The sequence below is a fragment of the Drosophila yakuba genome, chromosome X (assembly GCF_016746365.2).
Source record: "Drosophila yakuba strain Tai18E2 chromosome X, Prin_Dyak_Tai18E2_2.1, whole genome shotgun sequence".
In the NCBI taxonomy this organism is placed as follows: Eukaryota; Metazoa; Arthropoda; class Insecta; order Diptera; family Drosophilidae; genus Drosophila; species Drosophila yakuba.
The window spans coordinates 2836499-2862116 of NC_052526.2; the positions used below are offsets into that span (position 1 = coordinate 2836499).

General features: G+C 45.5%; 2 protein-coding genes across 2 annotated transcripts; one reads left to right on the forward strand and one right to left on the reverse strand.

Annotated features, from left to right (window-relative positions):
* Positions 1-91: 91 nt before the first annotated feature.
* LOC6524092 (putative GPI-anchored protein pfl2) lies at positions 92-22863 on the reverse strand. Its single transcript, XM_002099920.3, has 7 exons — positions 22771-22863; positions 22150-22340; positions 6509-6638; positions 4889-5003; positions 4134-4294; positions 3926-4065; positions 92-3829 (listed from the first exon to the last, which is right to left on the reverse strand). The coding sequence occupies exons 2-7, from the start codon at positions 22228-22230 to the stop codon at positions 1745-1747; spliced, it is 2712 nt and encodes a 903-aa protein (XP_002099956.1). The 5' UTR covers positions 22231-22340; positions 22771-22863; the 3' UTR covers positions 92-1744.
* Positions 22864-24183: 1320 nt separating this feature from the next.
* Positions 24184-25088, forward strand: LOC6524093. The gene is made up of 2 exons (XM_002099921.3): positions 24184-24528; positions 24588-25088. Exons 1-2 carry the CDS (start codon positions 24471-24473, stop codon positions 25001-25003), a joined length of 474 nt encoding a protein of 157 aa, XP_002099957.1. The 5' UTR covers positions 24184-24470; the 3' UTR covers positions 25004-25088.
* The last annotated feature ends 530 nt before the right edge of the window (positions 25089-25618 follow it).

The following is a 25618-nucleotide window of genomic DNA, read 5'->3' on the forward strand; positions in this document are numbered from 1 at the left end:
AATTTTAAGCTTTCATGCAAGCCATTTTAAGCCACCTGTTCCTATTTTCCACTGCATTTACCTGCCATTTCCCATTTAAACTCTTGGCCAATTTAAATGTCTTGAAAGGGTTTCTTTTATTCATAATTCATTACTTTGGTTTACATTTATACTATTTTACTGCATGTTTTTGTGTGTTTTTTTCGGTTTTTTGGTTTTTTTCCAGAGCAACCCAACGGAACCGCATTAATTTGCCCGTTGCTCTCAGAAGTACCTACAAATAATTCTCTACATCAAGTGCTTTTCTTTTTCGGCTTTTTCCGTTTTATTTCGGGACTCGTCTGCGCCTTTTTTTCGGTTTCATTTTCCACTTTGGACTTGCCTTTCGATTCGTTTAATTTTAGCTTAATCTTAAGTGTGCTCATTTCTTCTTGCAACGCATTTTTCATTTTATTTTCGCTCCGCCAATTTGCCGCATTCATTCGAAGTAATTTTCTCAAAATTTTCTCAAATGACAAACTGGTTTATACTCGCTTACACAAATTGTATTTGACTATTTCCATACACCAAAAAAAAAAAAACAACATCTATTACATATGTTCATAATTAATAGGTAATTATGTAAGTTGCATGGCGTTTGCTGTTTTGGATTTTCATAAGCTTGTTCGAAAAATGAAAACTGAGGTGAGGATCAACTGGCACGTAAGTTTTAAGCGGCAAGTGAAACCTTCTGCTGATTGAAAAGTAAATAAATATTATTTTAGTGCTGGCACTTGCTCAAAAATGCAGTTTAATGGAGTGAATGCTTCATGAGGAAGCCTTAGACATAAGCAACGTTTTCCCATGGATTCTAAACGTTTTGTTTAAAAACGAGAAAATGCGAACGGAACGCGAAATAATTGCCATCCAGTGTTGTCCACCTTCCACTGCTCTGTGCACTTGGACCAGTGTGACCACATGTCGCTTGTAGGCAAAGCAAACGGAAATCCAAAACAGACGCCCTGTGTATACGTTTGTAAACACTTTTATCGTAGTATTTATCGTACTTTAGATTTGGCCTTTGCATCGCACAAACTCCCCGCTTTTCCATTCGAATCTCCTCCAGCGTTTTGGTTTCCATCCTTTTTCTTTTTTTTCCGCTTTCCCCACCTGACAGACTTTGCACTTTCTCCGGCTGTAAGTGTATCTGTTATCTGTATCTCCAGCTGTATCTGTATCTGCTTTTGAGTGTGCGTGTTTGTTTGTTTGCATTTGCTTGCTTTTCCTTCTTTTTGCGGTGAAAAATTGACATATTTCGGTACTTGCAACTGAAGTCGAGTCGACTTGAGTTGAGTTGAGTTTTCTTTTGGGTTTCCGCTTGGATTTCCGGCATTTCTGCTGGAGACACAAGACTTTGGGAAGCGCTAGCTCCGCAAACTTTTGGCCGGAATGTGGGATGCTGGATGTGGGATGTGGGATGTGGGATGTGGGGTGGGACTCCGGGGGACTTTTAAAAAAATGGCCAGCGGGGCAATGCCAACAACTGTTTCAATTTGCTCTGATTTTGAAGACCAATTACGCTTGGCTGTGCAGGGAGTGTACTTCTTACGTCATACTCGTACCTCATCATCATCTTTTCTTATTTATGGTTTAACAGTTCGTTACTGTTGCTGTTACGATTAAGTTTACGTTTACGGTTACTAGTGCGGATTACGGTTGCAGCAACTCCGGTCTTCGGACTCCGGGCTCCGGGCTCCGGGCTCCGGGCTCTGGGCTACGGGCGTTCTTAGCCCAAGATCTTCTTGAAATAGCTAACCGTTTCCGGTTTGGTTAGCGAGCGTCGTCGATTTGGCTTGAATGGCGCCTCGGTCTCCTCCAGGAAGTTGTGTCGCGTTGTGGCCGCCTCGCTCTCCAAATGTCCTTCCTCGTCCTCCACCTCCTCCTCCTCCTCGGGGCTGCCCATGCCGTTGTTGTCCACTTTGAAGGATCCCTGATTCACTGGGGGATATCTGAACTCCCTGACTGGCTTCGGTATGGCTGTTGTTGCTGTTGTTGCTGCTGCTGTTGCTGCTGCTGTTGCAGCTGCAGATGCTGTGGCATTCGATTTGATTTCATTAGCTGCGACTGCTCTGGCAGCAGTTGTTGTTGCTGCTGCTGCTGCTGCTGCTGTTGCTGCTGCTGCTGGTGGCGCTTCACTGGCAATTACCGTTGCTGCTGGCATTGTCGCCGATGTTGCTGCGGTGTCTTCAGCTACTTTCACGCTTGTTGTCACCTCCACAGCTGCACCTGTTGTCGCTGTCACGGTTGATGTTGCCACAGTGTCAGCGACTGCTGCAGCTGATGTTGCAGCTGATGTTGTTGCTGCTCCTGCTGCTGCTGCTGTCACTCCCTTCGATGACGTTACTGTTGATGGCTGCACTTCCTCTTTGGCCGATGTTGCTGCTGCAGATGTTGTTGCTGCTGCCGATGTTGTTGCTGTTGCCGTACTCGTCGTTGTTGTCGCACGTGTTGTTGTGGTCGAGTGCTCGCTGGCATGTTTGGCCGGCGGCACGTAGTGCGACTTCACCAGCAGCATTGGCGGTATGAAGCGCGTATTATCGGCGGACTCGTTGACGTGCGTTGCATGCTGCTGTTGCTGTTGCAACGTTGCGCCTTCGTGCCACATAGGTAGCTGGTGGTGTTGCTGCTGCGATGGGTGTATGGGATGTGCCATGTTGTTGCTGTTGTCCGTGGGCGTGGCATGGCTAGTTGTTGTTGTTGTTGCTGCTGCTGATGCTGTTGTGCTTGTTGTTGTTGTTCTTGTTGTGGCAGCGGATGTTGCAGCTGTTGTTGTGCTAGTTGCTGCTGGTGCTGCTGGTTCGCTCGCCGCGGTTTTTGTTGTTCGTGGTGCCACCATGGTTGTTGGCTCCGGTTTCCTGGTCGTTGTTGTTGTTATCTCCTCCGCTTGCGGCGTAGTTGTTGTTGCTGTTGTGGTGGTGGTTGTTATGGTGGTGCTTCTAACCGTTGTTGTTGGCCGCGTGGTTGTTGCCGGCGCCTGTGAACTTGTGGTGTCCACTGCTTTCGGTGTGGTCACGTCCTCAGTAGCTTCCGTTGCCGCTGCTGTTGTTGGTGTAAGTGTTGTTGTTGTTGTTGTCATTGGTGTTGGCTTAGTGGTTGTTGCTGCCAAAGTGGTTGTCTTCAGTGTTGTTGTTGTTGTGGTCGCTGGCGTTTTGGCTTCTACAATTGGCGCCATGGTGCGCAGATCCTGCGGCAGGATCTTCTTCTTGTGCGGCAAATGCTCGAATATCTCATTGGAGGCATCGCTATTGCTGTCATCCTCGTTCAGAGGCAGTCGAATGCCCAGGCCCATGGCCATGCCCGGAGGCAGTTGCTCCTCACTCAGCGCCGGCTGGTCGCCCATCATCAGCTCCTCCTCGTGCTGGTGCACCAGCGATTTGCGCGACTTCTGCTGCTGCTGCTGTTGCTGATTGTGCTGCTGCTGCTGCTGGTGGTTGCCCTGCAGCTTCTTGGCAAAGTCCGGCGTGATCACCTTCTTGGCCGCCTTCTTCACCGGCTTGGGCACCAAATCGGGTATGCGATACAGTCCGGACAGCGATACGGCGCCCGGCGCATCCGCCTGCATCAGCTCACCCAATCCGGGAACGGAGACGGCAACGGGCGGCACTGGTGGCGCCACCTCGATGTTGATGGCCATGCCAGAGCGGCGGCCATAGTTGGGCAGCAGATCGATGTCGTTGTTCTCCTTGTTGTCCGTGCGTATGTTGTTGATGATCTGCAGCGACTTGAAGTGCGAGTTGGTGATGTCGTTGATGCGCTGCGCCTCCAGCCGCTCCTTGGGGCAGATCAGTTGTCGGATGGCACGCTCGCGATCCTGCAAAGACGCACAAGAGTTAGGCAAACAGGTGGGGAAGGAGAATTCGCTTTTAGCAATCAATCATGGACCAATAAAGAAACAAACCAAACTCACCTCCTTGCCCTTGCAGGTGTGTCGCAGCAGTCCCTCCTCCTGGCAATTGCGGATGAGCTCGATGCTGGCCGTATCCGCCATGTACTGCATGGTCAAATTGGGCATGTCCTTCAGTATGCACGCATCCGCCCAGCTGGGAACTGCGGATGGTGCAGATCAGTTAGCTGAAATCCCCACCAGAAAGTACTCTCTGGAGTACTCCACCTACCTGGCATTTCGCAGAGGAAGGAGGCCGTTTCGGGTCCACCGCAGCGCAGGGCGTGCCAGCGGTAATCTCGTATGGGATCGATGACGGCGCAGAGTGGAGCATCCATCAGGGGCAGCGATTCGGCCCAGTAACCAGTGTCCGCCACCAAGGGACGTGAATTCCTGACCACCCCAAAAGGAAATCACATCATGAACTGCTTGCTTTCTTGCTATTAATATTTATAAGTGGCTGTGACGTATCTGTCATGGCTTACTATCTATTATTTGTATTTAATTGATAATCAATTAGGAAAGTTGATATGCTGCACCCTTTTGATGGCTATATGCTTGAGCTGAAAGGCAAGGATTTGAAGCCCGCTAAGCTTCTGAATATATATAAATATATATATAATATATATGGGGAGTGGGGGATTCCCCGACTCTGATCTACTCCTAAATGGAGGACCACTATACACATGTCGGCCCCAACAGAACAATTGTCGCACAATCCCTTCCGCCTGCATTCCCATGTCCTCTATCTGCTTATGTATCGGTATATCCATGTATCCCTGTACCCCCGTCTCCGTGTATCCGTGTATCCGTGCGTTCGTGTATCCGTATATCCGCATACCGTGTATCCTTGTACCCCTGTATCCTGCTGTCCTGGTGGCCTGGCATGCCCCGCACACTACAATGGCCTGCTTTTGTCGCTGGTGTTGATGTTGATGTAGCCGTTGCTATTGCCATTGCTATTGGAATTGCTATTGTTGTACTTACGACCACATAAAACGATCCGAGTTCTGCGGTCGCATGAGACCAATCCAAACGATGTCGTTCACATCCAATTCCCTCAGCAGGTCGCGCGTTGCATCGAATTGAAAACTGTTGTCGACTGTAAGGACATCAAGCACATACACAGACACACACACACGCATGCAGGACGTTCGGAAAAACAGCAGAAGAAGAAGAAGAAAAAAGGATGAGCAGAGAGAATAGTTCAAATGAAAACGAGTCGACAAATGGTTTTTATTTGTTCTACACAGCGTATTTCTATTAAATTCGCCTCGCCTATTGTTGTTTTCTTTGTTCGTTCTTTGTATTTGTTTTTTTTTACCCCCACATTTCGTTTTCACTTCGGGTTTTTTGTTTCAATTGAGCTTTTCGGCAGTGGGAAGCCATCAGCTCGATGTTACCCACCAGTGACATCACAAATTGTTAACAAAACGCTGTCGAAAATAATTTTTGTTTTTTGTTGTTTTTCCTCCCATTTTTTGCACAACTCTCGTGTGTCGGTTTCCTGTTTTCGCTGCTGTTTGTGCTTCCTATTTAGCTATTGTGTGCATCACATTTGCATATGTTGCAAAAGAAATACAACAAAAACAGTGTGCGCTTTCAACAAATTGACGCCGCATTCTACATACGCTAACAGCTCGCTAGATATAAATAAATTATTATATTTCAATTGTTAATTGCATCTCTTGTACATAAAGGAAAAAGTATGTTAGCTTTGGATACCAATCGTTACATTTTAAATCACTTTACATCACTCCTTTAAAATCACACGTATAAATGTGACTTTTATGTGGATTTCGCCGCCGCAAGGATCGCAGGACCTGCATTTTGGCCAACTTTTGTTGAAAGCTGATATATTGGCATTTTTCTGGCGCCCTATTGAGTCGCTTGTTTTGGGTCATTGGAGCGACCGGTTGATTGTGATTTAGATGCAACGAACTGCTGGCCATCTTTATCTGGCCACTGCGACCCCAATCTCGACCTGCTGCTGTTTCGTACTACGAGTACTAGCCCCCATTTACAGGGTGGGAGTGGGGAGTGGGGAGTGGGGGGTGGTGCCCCCGGCACTGCAGCGACAGCATTTGTCAGAGGGATTTATTGTATTATGAGGATGGTTGGGCTTGCAGCCCCACAGCTTCGCATGAGGAGCTGAAAGGCGAATTCAGTGCGGTAAACGGGGGGGCGGCAAGTGCGGCGCAGAGGTTGATTCTACGCCAAAGCTTTTGGGGTCTTGCCACATAAGAGAGAGAGAGAGAGAGAGATACTGAGAGAGGGAGGGAGGGATAGTCGACTGTGGCTGCGTCACTTTGCTGTCATTTCATTCATTTGCGAACCACAATGGCAATGCCCCTTTCTGAAATCGGTCTTCTGCACCCGCAGTGCCCTCCAGTTCCTCCTCCTCCTCCTCCTCCTCCTGCTCCTCCTCTATTCCTGCGATCCCAATTGCATTCTCTAGTTGCTAGGTGACGCTCGTTGGCCGTTCAGTTTCGCAATAATGTGGCATTTGCTTTTTTGGGCATTTAGCACACAGCTCTGTTACAACCCAATGCTGTAGCTTTTCCCCAGTTTACACAGTGTCCCCAGATTTGCCAGATTCTTGCTTACCCGTCACCAGATTGGCGTGATGAAATTGACAGACGGCATCGGCTTCGAACCAGGAAATGCGATCGCGAAAGAAGCGATAGAAGACGTTCAGACCCTCCTGCGGCATCGTCCAGGTGTTGCTCACGTTCACCTGTAAAACAGAATGGGAAAAAGTGCGGAAATATACATACATACGTAAAAGAGTTCATTTCGGTTTATTTGTATGCGAGCGGCGCACGGTGCGTATACGTTATGCATTAAGCATACGCCGCGTGGCCCGTAAAGCGTTTACATTTTTAATGCCCAAGGGGGGACAGGGGGACAGGGGGGCTGTGTTGGTGATGTTGAAGAGTTTGTTGCTTGTAGGTAGGACTCTACGACATTAAAAATACATACAACACACGCGCACATTGGCTTTTGAGGGGGTTGGGGGGTAAGAGGGGTTCTCCTGGATGTAAAATCTGCTTTGAAGCCATGTCCCCATATATTTCATTAGGGCGCAACTGGGAAAAACTGAACAAACGGGCAGCGGGGCAACAAACGGGCAACAGCTGCCGCAAAGCAAAGCAGCGCAGAATGCCTCGCATCTACATCCAGCTCCTCCTGCTCCTCCTGCTCCTCCTGCTCCTCCTGCTCCTCCAGCTCCTCCGCCGCGAGAGATTCCAAAAATGTTCTTTGTAGCCTGCCGCGTGCTGAGACCGAGGAACCAAGCGCCAGGGGAACCAGCCCGGGTACTCCAGCATCGTCTCCATTTCCATTTCCGTCACCATCTCCATCCCCGTTCCCGTTCCCATCTCCATTTCCATCTCCGCCTTCAGCTTACGGAGTCGAGTGACAGACCTCGCTTTCGTACATTAACTAATTAGGAGCAGAGACCCGAGGACGATGGCGAACTCGTCGCCTGGAATACATACATATATACACATAAACGTATACATCTATATGTATGCAAATATAGCATATACCATATACCATATTCGCATTAAGACGAGCAGCGCCAAGCTGATGACAAAGTGCGGCCGAAAGAAGGTGGGCATTACGGCGGGCTCAACAAAACCCTCTTGTCAAACGGAAATTTAAATGGCTGCTTTCCTCGAGTGCTCCGCACACGAAATGTGTTCTAGATGGGCTTATGATACAAACAACTTGGTAGTTTCGAGTTCTGAAACTAGTTTCAGCAGTAAAAGTGTAGGGATAACAACTTGTAACTGAACAAAATCAAATGGCAATCGCTTGCTGCAAATTAGGATTATCGCAGTAAGCAGGTGGCAACTCATTTGTGGCAATCGAAGCAGGTGAGGTTCTAGTTGAGCTCCTGGACGCTGTCTCCTCGCCGCCGGCGGCAGCACAGTTGGTTGGACTCCGAGCTCCCAAACGGAGCGGAGTAGTGCCGCCGGTCCGGGTTCGAATCCCGGTGAAGTAAAGTAGCATGGAAATGGATACATGACATAGTTAACATAACATAGTTGTTGAAGTTGTGGATGGAGAGTGATAGAGAGAGAGCAGAGACATATACACATATCCCGACCCAGTATCGAGACTTGAAGGCCAGATTTACTACATTACCACATATGGGGAACGTCGTGCGTGCAATATTAGAATTTAAGCCAAAAGTTAACCTCTGTATATAAAAAATAAAACTTTTTTTATCTAACCACCAAAAATGAAAAACGCATTGAAAGGAGAAAAAATACTTTTTTTTTTCACTCAACTTCTAAACTTTGCATGCTGCTCATCCAATGCTGCTCATAAACGCAGCTAAGTGTGGTTTATTTTTGTTTTGTTTAAACTAATTAAATCTGCTTTGTGCACATTGCTTAGCAACTTGCTGGTGGAAAAATTCTTGCGGCAAGTCCTTTGGCAAAAACCCAGTGAAATTAAGAGTCCCAAGGAATGCTGCTGGTCATAAATTCGAAAATTTTATTTCAGCTTTTCTCCGGATTTTTATTCCCCCATTTCCAATACGGGACAACGTGAATGCGGGCTGGGTGGCAAGCATTTCATTAACTTAATTAACGTTTAATTGAAAAATTTAACAAAGCAAAAAAGCAACTTCTTGGCCATCGTGATGCGGGTACTTTCATCTCTTCGGCGCAAAAAAATTCCATCAACAGGGAAATGGAAAAATGAAAATATAGAGACGGTGAAAGGTGCGGGGATTGTAAATGTATTTGAATAGGTTTTTATGCAGCACTTATCAGTCGATTAATTTTGGTTATGCGAGTACAAATATATCCATAAAAGCGATTTATTACTTTATTGCGACTTTTATCGCCCAGCGAATTGGCTCGCTTATGAAATATGAATTTAATTAGCCCAATTGCAGTTATTATGCATTTACGGCCCTATATGGCTTTCAATATATAATAACTTGATGGAGATCTGCTACAAAGTGGCATTAACACACGTGTCGCTGCGAGTGTGTGAGTGTGAATGTGTTTTTGCTGGAATTATTAATACTATTGCATTACGCAATGCAATGGAGTTTACTGAGGCAGCAATTATTCAACAATTTGCATGCAAACATTTCAGTTGGCTGCTCGCAAAGGGAGTAACCGAAAATATGTGAATCACATCGATATATTTGAAAGTCGGAATAAAAATGTATACCGTTCCATTAAGTTGCGATCCAATATAAAGTATAAAGTAGTATTCATGAAAAAATTTTGATAAACCTACTGGGACTTGAACCCCTTCACTTTCGAGTGAGAGTCAAATGCTCTAGCTGCTAGGCTACACAAAACCGTCAAAATTTCGAAAAAATTACTTAAAGTGTTTCAATGCCTCGGTTTTGAAAGCTAAGGACTTTTGCGGGAACTTAAAGCAAATCAGAGCTCATTAGTAAAAGGAATGCAAATGAGTCGCAATATGGGACAGCAACATAAGCTGCTATATTGCACTTGCAACGTGGCAACTTGCAACTTGGCAACGATAGCAGCAATTGTTGCAGAAGTAATGGCAATGGCAATAAGTGCTGCATAATCATATTAAAGTATTACGGAATCAATGTCATTAGATAGCTACGAGTATATGTGAGAAAAGTTCAAGCTCAAATTGGAGCTAATGTATTTTCCTACTTTATTACAAATATTGGCAACATCAGCACGAACTGAGGCAAGTGCAACTGCAACTGCAGCAGATGCTCAGCTGCCACCGATTGTTGATTTTTCCACATATATATTAACTATATATACTATGTTTTATATTTATGTTTTATCTGCTTCTTCATAGCTATGTTTTTTCTTCTCTTTTTCAGAGACTTCGCAACTTGCTGTGCAAACAATTCCACGGTTGCCACTTCTTTTGCGGCGCCTCCTGTTGTTGCTACTGCTGTTGTTGCTGCTGCTGCTGCTGTTGTTTGTCTGCTGCTTTCCCCCTAGTTATGCTTTGTTTGTAATTATGATGAAGACATCCTGTGGCGGCGGGTGAAGGGCGGTGGGCGGGCGGTGCGAGTACAAATTAAACAAAAGAATAAGTGAAATCACAAAGCGCTGCAAAAGACTTCTTTTGGCTTGTGTAATTCTTGTACTCTTGTATTTGCATTTTGCGAACGGCTGCAGAGCGCAGAGCGGCGAACAAGTTAGCACAATGCATCCTGAGGATTTCCAGGGAAAAGCGCTCTGTTTGCACCTTTTAATCATGGGTTTCTATTTTACTTTGGCACAGAGCGGGAAATTAAGCGCTAAGTACTTGCTAGCGAACATTTAGCCAAAAGGATATAATGAGATCATCAACTTGTAAGGGGCTTAAAGTGCGTGTTCTTTGTGTTCTTCAAACGGTTTGCCGGTTTGCCAGTTTGCCGGTTTGCCAGTTTGCCAGTTTGCAGTGAAGCCAAATTATAATTACCCATTAGATACGAAAAGTTATGAACGCCTTTAGGCAGCTTTGGGAAGTTAACTTGTTTTATTAACTTCATGCATAATACTATGTATTACTATGCGCTAAAACTGTATTATCTGCATACTTCCTTCAGCTGAGATCCAAAACAAATTGTGAATGCATAATGTGAGCTGATTCATCCCTTTTGATAACGTTAACATGCCCCATTCCCCATTCCCCATTCCCCATGCCCCATGCCCCATGCCCCATGCCACATGCCCCATGCTCCGTTGCCCGCTCACCTGAGCTCAAAGGAAAGTATTTTCATTTTCCTCTTCGTTATTGGCTTTTCACCAAGTACTCGAGCGATTATAATGGAACTTGCTGCCAAGATGGCATGGCTATGAAGATTGGGATGGGAATGAAGATGGGGATGCGGATGAGGATGAGAACGATGATGTGGATTGAAGGAGGGCGCCTCTTTGGCCCGGGGTGTCAACACAATCAGCGCCTGTGGCGCTTTCAAGTGGCTCCAATCTTTGGCCGAGTCGTGCGTGAATCATAAGTATCTTGTCCCAGTACAAGCGACTATATCCATTTGCATGTATATATAAATATATGTAGGTATATATTCTCAGAAATACGCACATTTATGCAGATGTATGCTAATGTGGCAGCCACAAAATGGGGCGCGTTTAAAATCAAATACGCCCGTTGGCGCAAGGTGTGTACATTAGCAATCCTTTTGATATATTGGCATATTTAATGCCACCTGCCTTTTTTGTACTTTAATTTTTTCTTTTTCTGAGGGGGGGGGGGGGGACGGAAGGGGAGGCTAAATATTACATCACAAAAGCTGCCAAGTCAAACGGCTTATTTATGAATTAGCAATGTGATTTTTGAGCTTTATTTTTCCCTAGTCTGCCATTTACTCGCCCACCTTGCGGCGCGCTTATGTTTCAGATGATTTACACCCCATAAGGTTGGCCATTATGCTAATGAAGCGTCTGGAGCGCTGGCATGGGACGACCTGGCATTACGTACTTTTATGGCGATAAATTTCTGGCCACGGTGCGTATGAGCGATGTGTGGTAAGCTGGAAAAGCGCTCGTCTCTGTGATGGTAGAAAATGCAAAATAAAAAGAAGCAGAAGAACTAATATTACTCCAGAAGCTAAGAAACTTTATTTATAAGGATACAAGTGTATAACCTGCATAACAGCCACTTAGATGTGCCATATTGAAATATTTTCTAATATATATTAGATAGCAGATAGCCGAGATCATTAGATGCGAATTGAGAATGGATGACAAGGCCAGCGAAGAGCTGCAGCTTGTGCTGGAGTAGCTCCTCCGTTAGCTGCTCAATTTGTCGATGCTGCGTTCGAGTATCCTCGATGTGCGTCGAGTGGCAATTGTGCAGCCAGCCAGTCAGCCACCAGCCACCAGCACCCACCACCCACCACCCACAACCACCCATCGCCCAACATTACCTGCAGCCTCAATCCAACGACAGGTGGTTTAGAAGGGCGGGGGGAGGGTGGTGACTAGGATATATAAATAACGATGACACTGGGTGGCAGAGAAATATGCACAGAGCAGAAATAAATGAAACGAGAGCGTGACCCGTCGCCTTGTATAAAATATATCGTGATGTTACAGTGCCACTGCAATGTCCTTGGCAGGTCACCACCCACTGCACACCAGCCCAGCCACCCACCGCACACCGCCTACCGCCTACCGCCTACCGCCCCCTAAGGCAGACAGTGGGACATGTAATTGTAACAGACTGTGCCAAAAACAGTGGCAACAAAGCCGCTTCTGCACCCACCGCCCCCTTTGGCGGCCCAACAATGGACGAAGGACAAAGGATAACACGACGCCCACTTACCCGCTAGCAACCACCCACCACCCACTACTCACCACCCACTTTTCACTACCCACTATCCACTAGCAGCAGCAGCAGAGGAGGAAAATGGGAAACGAAGCTGCAGCTGTCAACTGTCGCGCTTGCTTACATGCACGGGAAATTTATTAAAATTGAAGACAACCAGCGCTGCAAGTCAGTTTGCCAGTTTGCCAGTTTGTCAGTTTGTCACTGTGTCAGCCAGTCAATCCATCAGTCCGCCAGCCATTCAGTCTGTCTGCAGATGAGTGCGTGACACGGGGGCTTAAGGGGATTAAGTGGGGCGGAGATATCCAGGGAAATATCCAATGCAATCTGGCCAGTCAATCAGCGAGGTGAGACAAATGGAGAAAATGCAAGAAAATACGTGAAAATACGAGAAAATTCAGGAAAATATGGGAAAATGCTGCAATGAGGACATCTCGATAGGAGACAAGAGAATGCACCAGTTGGTTCACCATCTTAGAGAAACTAGCTCTACTTTTTCTGTTAATAATTTATCAATTAGTGATGTGCAGCTGGATTATCCTACATGGCCCATGAGAATGTTTTGTAAGTAGACAAGAAAATGTTTTTCAGCTGCGGAAAATGATGATTTCTGGGGCCACGAGGCGTGTGCTGCTTTGTGGGTTAATGGGGCCGCCAAGGAGATAAGGAGATGGCGAGAAGGACATGGACAACAACATGTGTGCATGTGTTTCGGGTGCAGCCCCAAGGATAACATCGTAATTTGTTGTGCATCGCCTAATCCTTGCGCTACTTTCGAGCCAATGTGAATTATGCGCACTTAAGTCAACTCTCAGGACACGCACACATGCACATCACATCCTGCACATCCTGCCACACTCACACACACACTCGCACTCACTTCGTCCTATGCCCTCGCACGTCTGTGTGTGTGTGCTTGTATAAATGCAACCAGCTTAAGAGATTTTATTCAGCTAAGAAAAAAAAAACAGCCAAGACGTTCCGAATGGCAGCTGAGAAGAAATTAAATTTCTCGCGCGAAAAATGCCTGGGAAATGGGAGGGGAAGTGGGAGGGGAAGTGGCGTGGAATGCGTTGACAGGTGCCCAAACTGTTATTCCTGCAATCAAGCCGGTGAAAATAATGCGAGAAAACCCAAATAGAACCAAGTCAAATAGAACCAATTTCAGCTTACCTTAATTCCCGCACAATTCGGTTGGGGAAGCCATCCGTTCGCAGTGCAACCAAATGCTGAATAAACCTAGCCAAGCTGAATATCCCGCAATTATTCAGTTAGCCATGGAAACACACAGTGCACTTGGGTGGAATTAATCATTAAAAATAAGTAAATGCCAAATGGGATTTATTTAGTTAGTTATGTACTTGGCTTGAGTGCAGCGATAGATGCAACATAAACTTAAGCTTGTAATCGCAGCTTATTCATTTATTCAAAACAAATGCCATAAATAGTCTAGTTCTTTCCTGGCAGTGGCCAAAAAGGAAGATGCAATTCTCGCAGTGCAGCCAGCTTGACTGCAGTGAACTAAACTTGGCCGAAGGCAATCCGCTGGGTTCGCGCAGCTGAAGCAGTTAAAGAAGTTTCTAATTGAAATTGAAACAGAGCGGCGGACAACGGACAACGGACAGCGGACAACGGACAGCGGACAGCGGACAAGGCTTTACGGACAAGAAAGCCGTCAGTTGCTGGGCGCCGAGTTGAAGAAAGGACGCCGAGTTAACCGGGAGGATTGGCACTCCCTCCCGCAGCTATGCAAATTGATTAGCGAAAATGAAATCCCACGGAAGACCCGAGGGGTGGATGAATGCCAAATGGAGGTGGTGCATGCGGACAAGGAGTTTGCAAGCAGCTCCTGCTAAGCATTATCCTTGCACTCCGCCGGTACAGAGAACCAGGTTTTATGTACTCCTGAATTGGCATCTGTTCAATGTGCAAAATGTGCTGGCAGCTGGGAGCTTAAGTGCAAGGCAGCATAAGTAAATATCAAGCGTCACCACTGAATAGTACAGATAGTTGTTTATAAGTAAAACAGCTAACAAGCTGCCGTTGCAGAGATCTGACAATCCGAATGCCTAATAAACATGACAAAATATGGCGCGTCATTCATGGAAAATAAATAAATTTGTGTGAGTAGTAATCACTGTAGTAGTAACCACTGTGGTCATCGATATCATAAAGTTTCCCCTGGAAAGTTGATTGCAGGAGGCTTAAGTTTGCACTGCCCCGCCTTCCAAGGCTGATAATCCAGCGGCGACCACCTTCAAGTTGGCAAATCGTTGCATAAACTTTTGCCAGCTCCAAGGAAACTAAGTCCTTCCGCACCAAATCGCAAATCCCTGCAGGGAATCGGTGATGCAGCCAGTCAGCTAGTAAGCCAGTCAGCCATTCTTCCCCAAGGTATACCAATATCATGGCCCAGATAAAACTTGGACAGCTTGCGGATTCGCTTCGAATTCTAATTAAAAGCGCAGAAACTTTTGCTCCGCAACATTTTTGCCCAGATGATTGCAATCGAAATTGTCGCACATTATGCAGGGGTGGCGTTCAGTTCCGTTCAGTTGAGTTCAGTTTTGGGTGGGCTGGTACTGGTACAGGCTAGATTGGCCATAAAGCAACCGCAACATGGCCGAAATGAAAATGTGCAGCGGAGGACAATGGCAAATGGGGTTGGCAGGCAAAGGCCGGAAGGCAGAAAGCCAGCAAGCCAGCAAGCCAGCAAGCCAGCAAGCCAGAAAGCCAGAAAGTCGCCTGGGAAAAGTTTCTCAACTTTTGTCACATTTAATTAACATGAATCAATGGCTCATCCTGTCGAGCATGAGGGGGGATTGTATGTGGGCGATGGTGCACAGGGGCGCACACACAACTTTTTGCGAGGGGCATCGATTTTGCCAAGTTAACTCAAACCCCAAGTCAAAGGCAGGCATCCTAATAACTTAACTAAATCATAGTAAATGATTACGCAGTGTTTGCTGCGGGGGACATTCATTTCTGGAGCCCCCTTCTGTGCGCCCCTGGCCATTTGCTTGGTGAGAAGGGGTTGGGTGGTGTTCAATGCTCAGGCACGCAAGCCAAAATTTATTGGGCACCCCAGTTCGTCTGCAATAAACTTGAAATTTTCATGCCAACGACTCATTTAACTTGAGCACTGAATTAACAATTTATGCGCATATGTGTGTGTGTGTGTGTGTGTGTGTGTGTGTGCATATATGCATGGCTACATATGTATGTGGGTGTGTGAGTTTTATGACTTAACCGACACAAATTACTTAATGCCGTTCGTTCTTTATTGTTCAATTATTAAACAAGGCCTGAAGGCATAAAAAAGTTTAACACACACATTAGAAGTTGCCATCTGCGTGTGTGTATGTGTGTGTGTGTTCCTTTTTTCTTTGTGTGTGTGGTGTTTAATCAGGCAGCTCGGCTGCGAAAGTCGGGAAAGTCGGGAAAGTGGGGAAAGTGCGCCGATTAATGGGCCAGCATTTGTTATCAATGATGCCCCAGTGAACGATAATGGTTCTGCAACAAGGATGTTGCCCAGCTGGGCCAATGAAGGGGGATCGGGGAGTGGGGAGTGGGGAGTGGGGGTGGTGTGGTGATCCAACCATCATCATTATCGCTCTCATTATCGTCCTTGTCAATGGCGATTGTAGGATGAAGCGAACACACTGCGCATAATGGCCAAAATAGCTTGGACTTTCATTGCTTGCATGTTTTCCTTTTCAATTAAAAATCAAGGCAGCCGCTTACTTGTGTGCCCCGATTTGTTTCAGTGCCATCATCGTTGTGGCCTAATGTCCGACGCTTGGGGTCAAGCTGTGGCCCAAAACCAAGTGCCCCGTAATGAATCCGCCTCACAACAGTGACAACTGCCTCAGCTGCACGTCTGTATTTAAAGTCCTGCATCCTTTTAAGGACTTGCTGCCTGCGTTTTAGTGATTAAAACACGCGCACACACACACACAGACAAACACTTTTATTTACTGTTAACTAATTCGTAATGTAATCTTTTTTTTGTTGCGCTTCACGCTTTTCATTCTAGTTTTTTGCAAACTGACTTTGCAAATGCACGTGTCACAAAAGCGCACCTGTCTCATCCTCCGCCTCCGTTTAAGTCCTTTTTTTCCGAGACGTGGCAGGACCTCAAAGCGCCAGCTTCTAATTTGCTGCTAAATGCGAGCGAAAACGCTTTGTTTGTGCATAACGAGGCGTGCCAGGGGGGTGGTGGGGGGGCATGGCTCCAAAGGGGGATTCGTATTCGGATTCGCTTTTGTTCCCCGCTTTCCACCGCGACAGCGAGGATGAAGACTGCACTTTGCCCGCATCCAGCGAAGGACACGCCACCCGGCCATCCTGCCACCCACTGAACGGGGTCAAAGGGCGCCAGCTAAAGAGAGAGGGGGAAGGGGAGAGTGCCGTGGGCGGGGTGGCAATCGAGTTGATTACCACGCGAACGCCGAACAAAAGACAATGGCCCACAACGAATGAATGGCGGAATGGCGGCAGGGGGGTAGGAGAGGGGCGACAGCAGTAGAAAGGGGGGTGGGGGAGCGCAGAAAAATGCGGGGAAAAGTGCTGAAGGTCCACGTGCCAATTGCTTCATTACTTGCACATTTTCAACTCAATAACATTCGCCCCTCGCTGAACAAAAAAAAACGAACGAGAAGAAGTGCGAAGAAAAAGGAGAACGGCTTTCCGTTGCAACAATGGCGCAAAACCCATGGAAAAGTGCTGTAGAACTGGAGTAACTAAGCTGCAGACATTTGCACAGCCATGAAAGTGGAGGTTGCAAAGCAGCTTTAACAACTGCGCTGCATAATTTCCACAGCTGAAGTGTTAGAACGTCGAAATAGCTCACAAAAGTGGCCAAAAGAATGCAGTGATAATACTATATATTGCTGCATACCTGCGAACACCTGTGAGTGAAATATCAGTGCAGAAGTGCAGTTCCTAATTTCATTAGCGGAATGGAGCAAGTTGGCCGATTCCTGCTGCAATTAATGTTTAATTTTCGCGGCGTATGCTACGCACATCTCGTTGGATGGCAAAGTGCAAATTTGTGTATTGTTTATCCTCGTTAACCTGCATCCTGCCGCAGAGCACACAGCAGTATCCGATATCTATGGGGGATCCATTGCGGTGGGCAAATATTTGCGAAATCCCCTCCCCTCCCCTCACCCCCCTGCCATTTGGACAGCCTAACAATTTCTTAATTACGTTTGTCAACAGTCGAGGATTGCACAAGCGACCACAGAGCAGCGAACAGCAAACATTCAAACATTCAAACATTCAAACATTGCCGATGCATTCCGACTTGCAGTTTCCAATTTCCCATATCCAATTTCCCATTTCCAATTTCCAATTCTGATGCCATTGCGGATGGACTGTATTTCTGTATTTCTGTGTTTCTAATCGGGTCAACCAATCGACGGCCGTGGGACGCAGAAATAATTAATTTATATAAACTCATTTGGCATTCGATCGGCAATGAAATTGACTCGCCCGCCTCGTTTATTCAATCGAAATACCTGTAAGGACGACGAAATAGTTTCATGTGATGTGCTATGTGCTTTTTAGGTATTAATCCACGTTTCCTATAATATTTGCAATGTTGCAAAGAAAATCAAGGCATTTTTGGAGCATAAAGTCTCTGGCAGATTTGCAAGAAAATTTGCAAATTGGCCTAAACGATGTGTCAACACACCTCAACTAACTGACGCACTTTTCGCATTTGCATTCCATCGCAAAGTTTGCCTTCTTCTTCGCTTTGAGCCTTTGAACCTGCCGGCAATCAGCTGATGAAACTGAATGCAAACACTTTTCAACTTTTCTTTCACTGGTCGGAGGGGGGGAGGGGCGAGGGGGAAGGGGGTGAGTCGCAGATAACGCAATTATACCAAAGTTCCCACCATTCAAAGGATCTGTGGAAATGGCCGAACATTCCCCTGGCGTTTTGTGTTGAAAACTCAGCGTGGGAACGTTGTTAATTTCATAAATTAAGCAAAATTAACACGTCATCATGTGTGTGGCATTATATACATCTTTTTATGCTGAGTATTCGAATTTAAATAAAAATGGCAGCACTAAAAAAGCATACATTTCCATGGCAATCGAGTTCAAGCTGAAATTCCCACTTAAGCCTTCAGGTTCGGTGAAAATTTTTGGTTGGGTTGCCAACTGGCTGTCGACTCTTTTGCCTTCACCTCAGTTGCCCCAGTTGACCTGGTTCCCATTGTCCTGTCGCCATTGTCCTTGCTCGGCGCAGATATATACGTGTGTGTCAACTGTTTGATGGTCCATCTGTTTATCCGACTGTCTATCTGTCATTCTGTTTGTCTATTTGTCCATTTGTCCATTCGTCCTTTAGTCCTTTAGTCCTTTCGTCCATTTGTCCTTTTGCCTGTTTGTCCTTTAGTCTTTTTGTGCGTTGGGCGCCAACTTTGTTAATGTCCTGTCTTAGAGAACCCATTTCATTTCCCTGCACTGAAAATTTTGCACACCAGCAAGTCGCAACTAAAGGTGTATAAATAAAATTCGATTGCATGGCAGTTGGTTTGCCATAAAGCACTTTTTTCATTTCTCCCCTCGTTTGTGACTGAATGTCCTTCGAAAATCCACATGCAACTCACCAAATCATGGGCATTCACAGCGAGTTTCGACCGACTTCAAGGCTGGCCAATCAGCGTCGCTCCGGTGGGAATGTGGCCAAGGATATGGATGTGTAAGCTGCCAAGGATAGCGATATGCAGGAATGAGCGGTCGCTCAGTGGTTCATTTTAACTTCCGGTTCCGTTTCCGTTTCGTTTTCCCCCCACCCCCTCCCGTTTTCAGCGCGAAGTGCGAAGTAATTGGCTGCGAAAACGCTGCCATAAATCAAACCGATAATTATGTGGGCGACTGCGCAACTTTTTCGCACCAGCCCCAAGCCATCATCAAATACGCCCGAAATGTAAAAAAAAATGCAAAGAAATGGAATGAAATGGATTGGGTTGGGAAGTCGGGCTCATTTTGATTGCCGTCCATAAATTATGATTTGATGTGCGAAATAGTTGGGCGCCTGTCGCTGATGGGTAGGTAAATGCAGCTCAAGGTCGCCTACGCTTCTTTTTTCCCGATTTTCCGGATTTTCCTCCTCTTTTTACGTCTCTCTTTGCCGCTGCCTTCTGTGTCTGCTGGGCGGCCTTTGCCGGCCGCGTCCTTGAGTGGGTGGCGCATGGATGCCGGGAAAGTGAAACTGGAACCGAAGCAGGAGGAGTTCCATGCTCCATTTTGTGGCGGTGGCATGATTAATTGCTCATTGTTGCGGCGGCCACATCGTAAATTGCTTTCACGTCTCGTGAATCTCGTGTCGGGCGCACGTGAATGCCATGAATAAGAGCGGAATGAAACGGCCTGAAATCGGGCCAAAACTCGGCTACACTGCAACAAAATAATTGGCCATGCCAAGAGCCAAGTGCGAGCCAATCATGGAAATTCAGTTTGTTTCTACATAAGTTCAAAGTAGAGTGAGTCTTGAGAAGAGCACATATGAAATAGTTTTTCATATATTTTACTATTATACTGGCGCCATGCTAAGGTGAATATTTTATCGGCAGTGTGCGAGGCCAAGTTTCCCAGCTCATCTCGTGTCATCCTGGCTAACGTTTAAGGCGTTCCGCATTGTTTATCTTCCAGCTCCTTGGCCTCCGTTCTTCTCCGCCCGTCTAATGTTACATTATTAATGCATCTGCATGAAGCTTCCTCGAGCCTTCGTATGCAAATTGGGGACCAGGCCAGAGTTTTCACCCGCATTCCCTTCCGCTGACGAGACGTGCTCAAAACCAAAAAGAAAAACCCAAAAATGTTTGCTGGAAAAGGCCCAAAAAGATGGGGAAAAGCAAAGCAAAGCAAAGCAATGGCAATATTCTGTCTGTTACGCTGGAAAGTGATAAATGATTGAGCCCATAATCGAATGGATTGCAAATCCAGGCCCAAGTAGATTTTCCTCAAAAGTGTATGGTTCGTCAACGGCCAATCATGGCTGTACAACAACTGACCCCATTTATTTGGTGATTAAATTTTCATTTTCACCGCGCACTCGCATAATATTCGCGTTTCGCTTTGAACAGCTTAACGAGGATAATGGGATAATCCCCAACATCATCGGTGCGTCAAAGTAAATGTGAAATGTAAATAAGGGCTTTACCTATAGAAATTACTCGCCTCAAGAGTTCTTTGTCTGATATAATGCCATTATGCGTGGGTGTCCCCTTGAATGAGCTGATAACTCTTTGCAATAATCAAATCAAACATGCGTAAAGTGAGTGCTTAATATTGGAAATGCGAGCCAAGTCCGCAAAGTTCTGCTCCAAATTGAATTATACGCTAGTTGTTCGAGTCTAAACTTTCTGCCTCGGCTGTGGGCATTTCAGTTGCTGTTTTTCCAAGCCAGCAATAGCAATCACGATAATAAGCATAAATAAAGAGGCCAACAAAAAAATTACACAGCCATAAAAAAGGGCAAATGGGCATAAAAACCCCCGGTCCCGTGACCACCATCACCACCATCACCACCATCACCAGCAGCTCCACCAGCAGCACCAGCTCCAATCCCAAACCCCAAGCTCCTCCATCATCATTCGTCTTTGCTGGCCATGTGGAAAGGGCCGAAAACCCGAACCGAAGTGTACCATACCATTCCATTTCAGACCAGAACAGAGCCAACAAACAAGGAGGCAAGCAAGCAGGCAAGCAAACGAACAAACAAACAAACAAACAAACACAGAAACACAGAAACAAACGAATGAACGTTGAGAACGAGAACACAAACAAGTTTTGTAGTGGGGCTGCAAACCGCCGAACAACCTCGTAAAAACTTATTTAATTTGTGATTTATATGAATAAAATTGTGTAGTAAATTCACTGAAATTATTCATTTCGCAGCGCTTACGGTCGGGTGGACAGTTCGAAGCAGGACAACCCGACTGCCACGGGAGAGGAAAAAGACGAGTGCACCGAAAGAAACGGGGTTACAAGTCACGGAAATTAAACTAAATTGGCGGCCTACATTTGGGCGCCCTTACGAGAAGCTTTCAATGAGCGATTAACTGCTTGTGGGACTTGCCCATTTATTTTTCCGAGTGCACGTGGCAGGCTAAAGGGGAGAAGATGGGGTCGAAAGGATAAGCTGAGCACAAGACCAAAACAAGAACGTTGCCAAAATCAACTGCCGAGGATACGGCGACTCAAGCGACTCAGCGACTCAACGACAACAGCAGCAAAAGAAAACTTTTTGCTGGCTAACCAAAGAGTTTCGCATTTTTGATTTACTCTCGAGCAGCAGCAGCAGAATCGCAACTTTTGCGCATATAAATTTTGGGGCCAAGCCATTTTGGTGGTCAGGAGTCCACAGTCCACTTTGCCCAAACTGCCAACTAGCTATATATATTCGCAAATTATCTTAGCCCAATCTCTGTTCAAATGATTTTCGATTACCAACTAGCCGCAATTTAGTCCGGAAATTTCTTGCGGTGGTTCCGTTTCATGAGTTCGCCTGCGGAGAGAAATCTCAGAAGTTTGAAAACAGACATTTATATATGCCGCCTTAGCCGATTTTGGGCCGCAATAATTTTGTAATTTATTAGCATTCATGAGTTTACATTTCGAGTTTCATTCGGCTGGGCGGCAGGTATAACTTACAGAAGTCATGGAATAAGTTGCAATACATAAAGTTGCTCTATTGCTGTTGGCATTTCGGCAAATGATTGTTTGGCTTGTAAAATGACTAGCTTCAAATGCCAGGACAACGAGTCAAGCGAGCTCAAGCTGGGCTGGTCCTTTAGTTGCTTGGTCCTTTAGGTGCAGCTCAATAGCAACAGAACAGCAAAGGAGAAGGACATTGGAAGGACTCTATGGGCACATGGTGCTGTTGAACTTGGAACTCGGATTTTGATCGAATGGAATATCAATTTACTCACCGCTCTAGCATCGCAACGCATTCCCAGGCTGATCACCAGGCAGAGTCCCAAAAAGGACACCAGGCAGCGCGGTCGCAACATTTTCCACACTTTATTTCCTTTTACAATTTCTGTCGACAAGGATAAACAGCTTTCTTTATGTCTTGTTCTTTATTTGTTGTATGTTCTCAAATTTTTTGTTTTGGCGCTCACTATAAAAAAAGAAATGGTACAATCGCGTTGGCAGTGGTTCATTAACGCATCGGCACGGAGTTCGCGAAAGGATTTTCATTTTTATGATAAGGAACTTCTCCTCTTTCCCCTGCCCCCCTCCTCCTCTTCTCCCTGTCTCTCTCTCTCTCTCTCTCACTTCACCTCCCCGTGCAGGACACTTTTAATATTTCTGCTGTGCCCACGCAACAATAACAAGGAATAAAACATTTTGCCGGCGCCGCGGCGACTTGTTTACCTTCACTACCACAAGGACTCACTCACTCACACAGACACACGCACACACCCAAACACACACAGGATATGAAGTGCAGAGGCAGGAGACAGAGAGGGAGACACAGAGAGAGAGAGAGAGAGAGAAAGACGGGACTATAAACGAATCCTTGCAGGAGCCCAAAAAGCACAACGAACCGAACGCGCGCGCGGCACGAATTGTTCTGGAGCCTCGACGGCGAAACAGGTCCTTTTTAATGTCCTGCCACGGCGAAGGCAAGGGCGAAAGCTCCGCGGCGAATTCGGCTCCCTGCCGAGCGAATACGAGACGGGGCGAAGCGAATGAAGTTTATCAAATGTACGTGACTGTGGCTCGCTTCGAGCATGAAGTGTGTGCTAAGCTGTGCTGCTAGTACAAGTCCCCTCCCACTCCCCACCCCCCCGCTCTTCCCAGTCCACGCCCATGCTCCTTCATTGTCCGTCCCCCCTTCGCCTGTGCATTTGGCACAAAATGCTCAAGGACACTTGCCCAAAACTAGCACCAGACCCAAAACCAACGAGTACACATGGAAAAATCACGCAAGCTCTGAAAACGTTACAAAATTCGTTATTTTACAGGGCTTTGCGAAGCGCGTTTCTTTACAACTATCCTCAAAATGTTCATGTAGCCACAGCAATAACGGTTTTGAGCAGCTAATTACCTATGCTAACGAACCCCATCACTTTTGATAAGTTTTTGAGAAATTAAATTTTTTTTTAATTTTTTGCATTTTTGATAAGGGGTAACCACGTCAAAATTGGCAAAAAATGGGTCAAATTTTTCATGTCAAACTTGGAATGCAATTCAATTGGGAATTTAATTACGAGCTCAACGAGGTATAACAATCCATATTTGGACCATTATTTCGAATGTTGTGATCAAAATACTCATATTTATTACACACAAAAACAGAAAATCGATTTTCGCCAAAATTCAATATTTACGATTGGTATTTTTGGTATTACTTGGCTGAAAATGGTCAGAAAGCAAAAAGAATTACAGTTTTGTACTCCCTATTACCAATACTAAACAACCAAATCACTTTTTGACCGACTCTGTTAAAATATTTTTTGGCCAAATTTTCGCATTTTTTGTAAGGGGTACCATCATCAAAAATTGCAAAAAATGTGAAAAAAAAATTTTTTTTTTTTGAAAACACAGTTCGATTGGAAATTTAATTACGAGCTCAACGAGGTATGACATTCCATATTCAGACAAATAATTTTTAAGAAATGTTAAAAAAACTGATTATTTTATGACGAAAATTCGAACAAAACATTTTTGGCAAATATTCGATATTTTCAATGGGAATTTTTTATATAACTTTGGTAAAAATGATCATAAAAATGAGAGAATGACAGTATTGAGCAGCTAATTACCAATCCTAACGAAATCTATCACTTTTTGATAAATTTGGGGAAATTTAATTTTTTTCAATTTTTTGCATTTTTGATAAGGGGTCACAACATCAAAATTTGCGAAAAATGGTTAAAAAATAGAATTCCTATTCATGGACACTGTTCGATTGGAAATTTGAATACGAACTCAACGAGACATGACATTCCATATTCTGACAATTATTTTCAAAGTTTTGGACAAAAAACTGATTATTTTATGAAGGAAAATCGGATAAACCGCTTTTAACGAGCTCATTACTATTCACTGTTTTGCCCCCTTTCCTTGGGAGCGAACTTTTCGAACACTGCTTCCTGTCAAGGTAGATTTTACAGCACTGCAAACAGAGTTTTCATTATTGATAGATGGCCCAAGAAAATTCACTTTAACCTGCCAAATCGACGAACGAGAAAGTTTCTAGAGCTCAGATCTTGTGAAAAGAACCGAAGAGAAAGAAGAAAAGATGAAACTTGAACGCAAAAAGGGTGTTCTTGATCCCGAATTGGCCTCAATGTCATTGGGTAAGCTTTTTTTTGTTTTAAAGTATTCAAAGATTGGTGTGAGATATCCGTTTCGCCAGACAATTACTACGAGAAGCACGTGAAGAAGCCGGGCGGCAAGTTCAAGTCCCATCGTCCTGCGCCGTACGCATCGCGTTCGCAGGCGCAACTCCACTTCCAGCGGACGCACTACTTCGGCCCCGCCTACCGGCGCAGGCTGGCCAATCCCACTTCTTCCATTATCCACAGCCGACTGGAGGAACTGACCCATAATATCGAGCACACCAAGACCATGGTGGCCTTCAAGGTCGTTGTGAACCTTATCGAGCATCGTCTACAGCAGCAGCAGCAGGAGGAACTGGAAGCCAGCTTGGCTTCGACGCCGCCGGCCCCTTCGCCTACTCCTAGCCACGTTTCGGAGGATCTGGAGGACACGCTGATCCTCACCATCGGCGACGAGGTGCTGCAGGACGACGACTTCAAGGACATCCTCTAGATGTCCTAACAGAAACTTGTAAACGTGGTCAAAACACAAATTGTACACTGTTTTTTAATGAGAAATTGACTTTTTAGTGCAAAAATTGCGTAATGTTTCGATTTTAGTTGGTCGATAATTTATTGTTTTTAAAAAATCAATGAATTAGGCATAAAAACATGCATTTCGTAAGCAAATTGAAGGATTGTGCATTTTCAAGGCAAAACTAACGATTTTGTCGCAGGCCAAAAGTATGCTACAAAATAATTATATATTTGCCAAATGCTTGGCTATTTTCTGCCTGAAAGTATGCTACATTCTCATAGTGCATTTTATAGCGAAATTTGAGATTTCTTTGTTTAGTTTTCATATTTTGTAGAAGCAAAAGCACCGAATTTCTCGCTGTGCACGACACGCTGTTCCAGCCCATGTCACCATCCGAAAATGATGATGGGTGGGGAAAGGAGGGGGGCAGCAGGACAAGGACTCTCCAGCTTAATGCTTTCATTGTGAAGGATTTCTTTATTTTTAGTTGATTTGCTTGGACATCCTCGGTTGCCTCTCCGTCTCCGTCTCCGTCTGTGTCCAACCCGCCCACGTCCACCCAACGCCCAGCAGCACTCCAATTAGAATTGT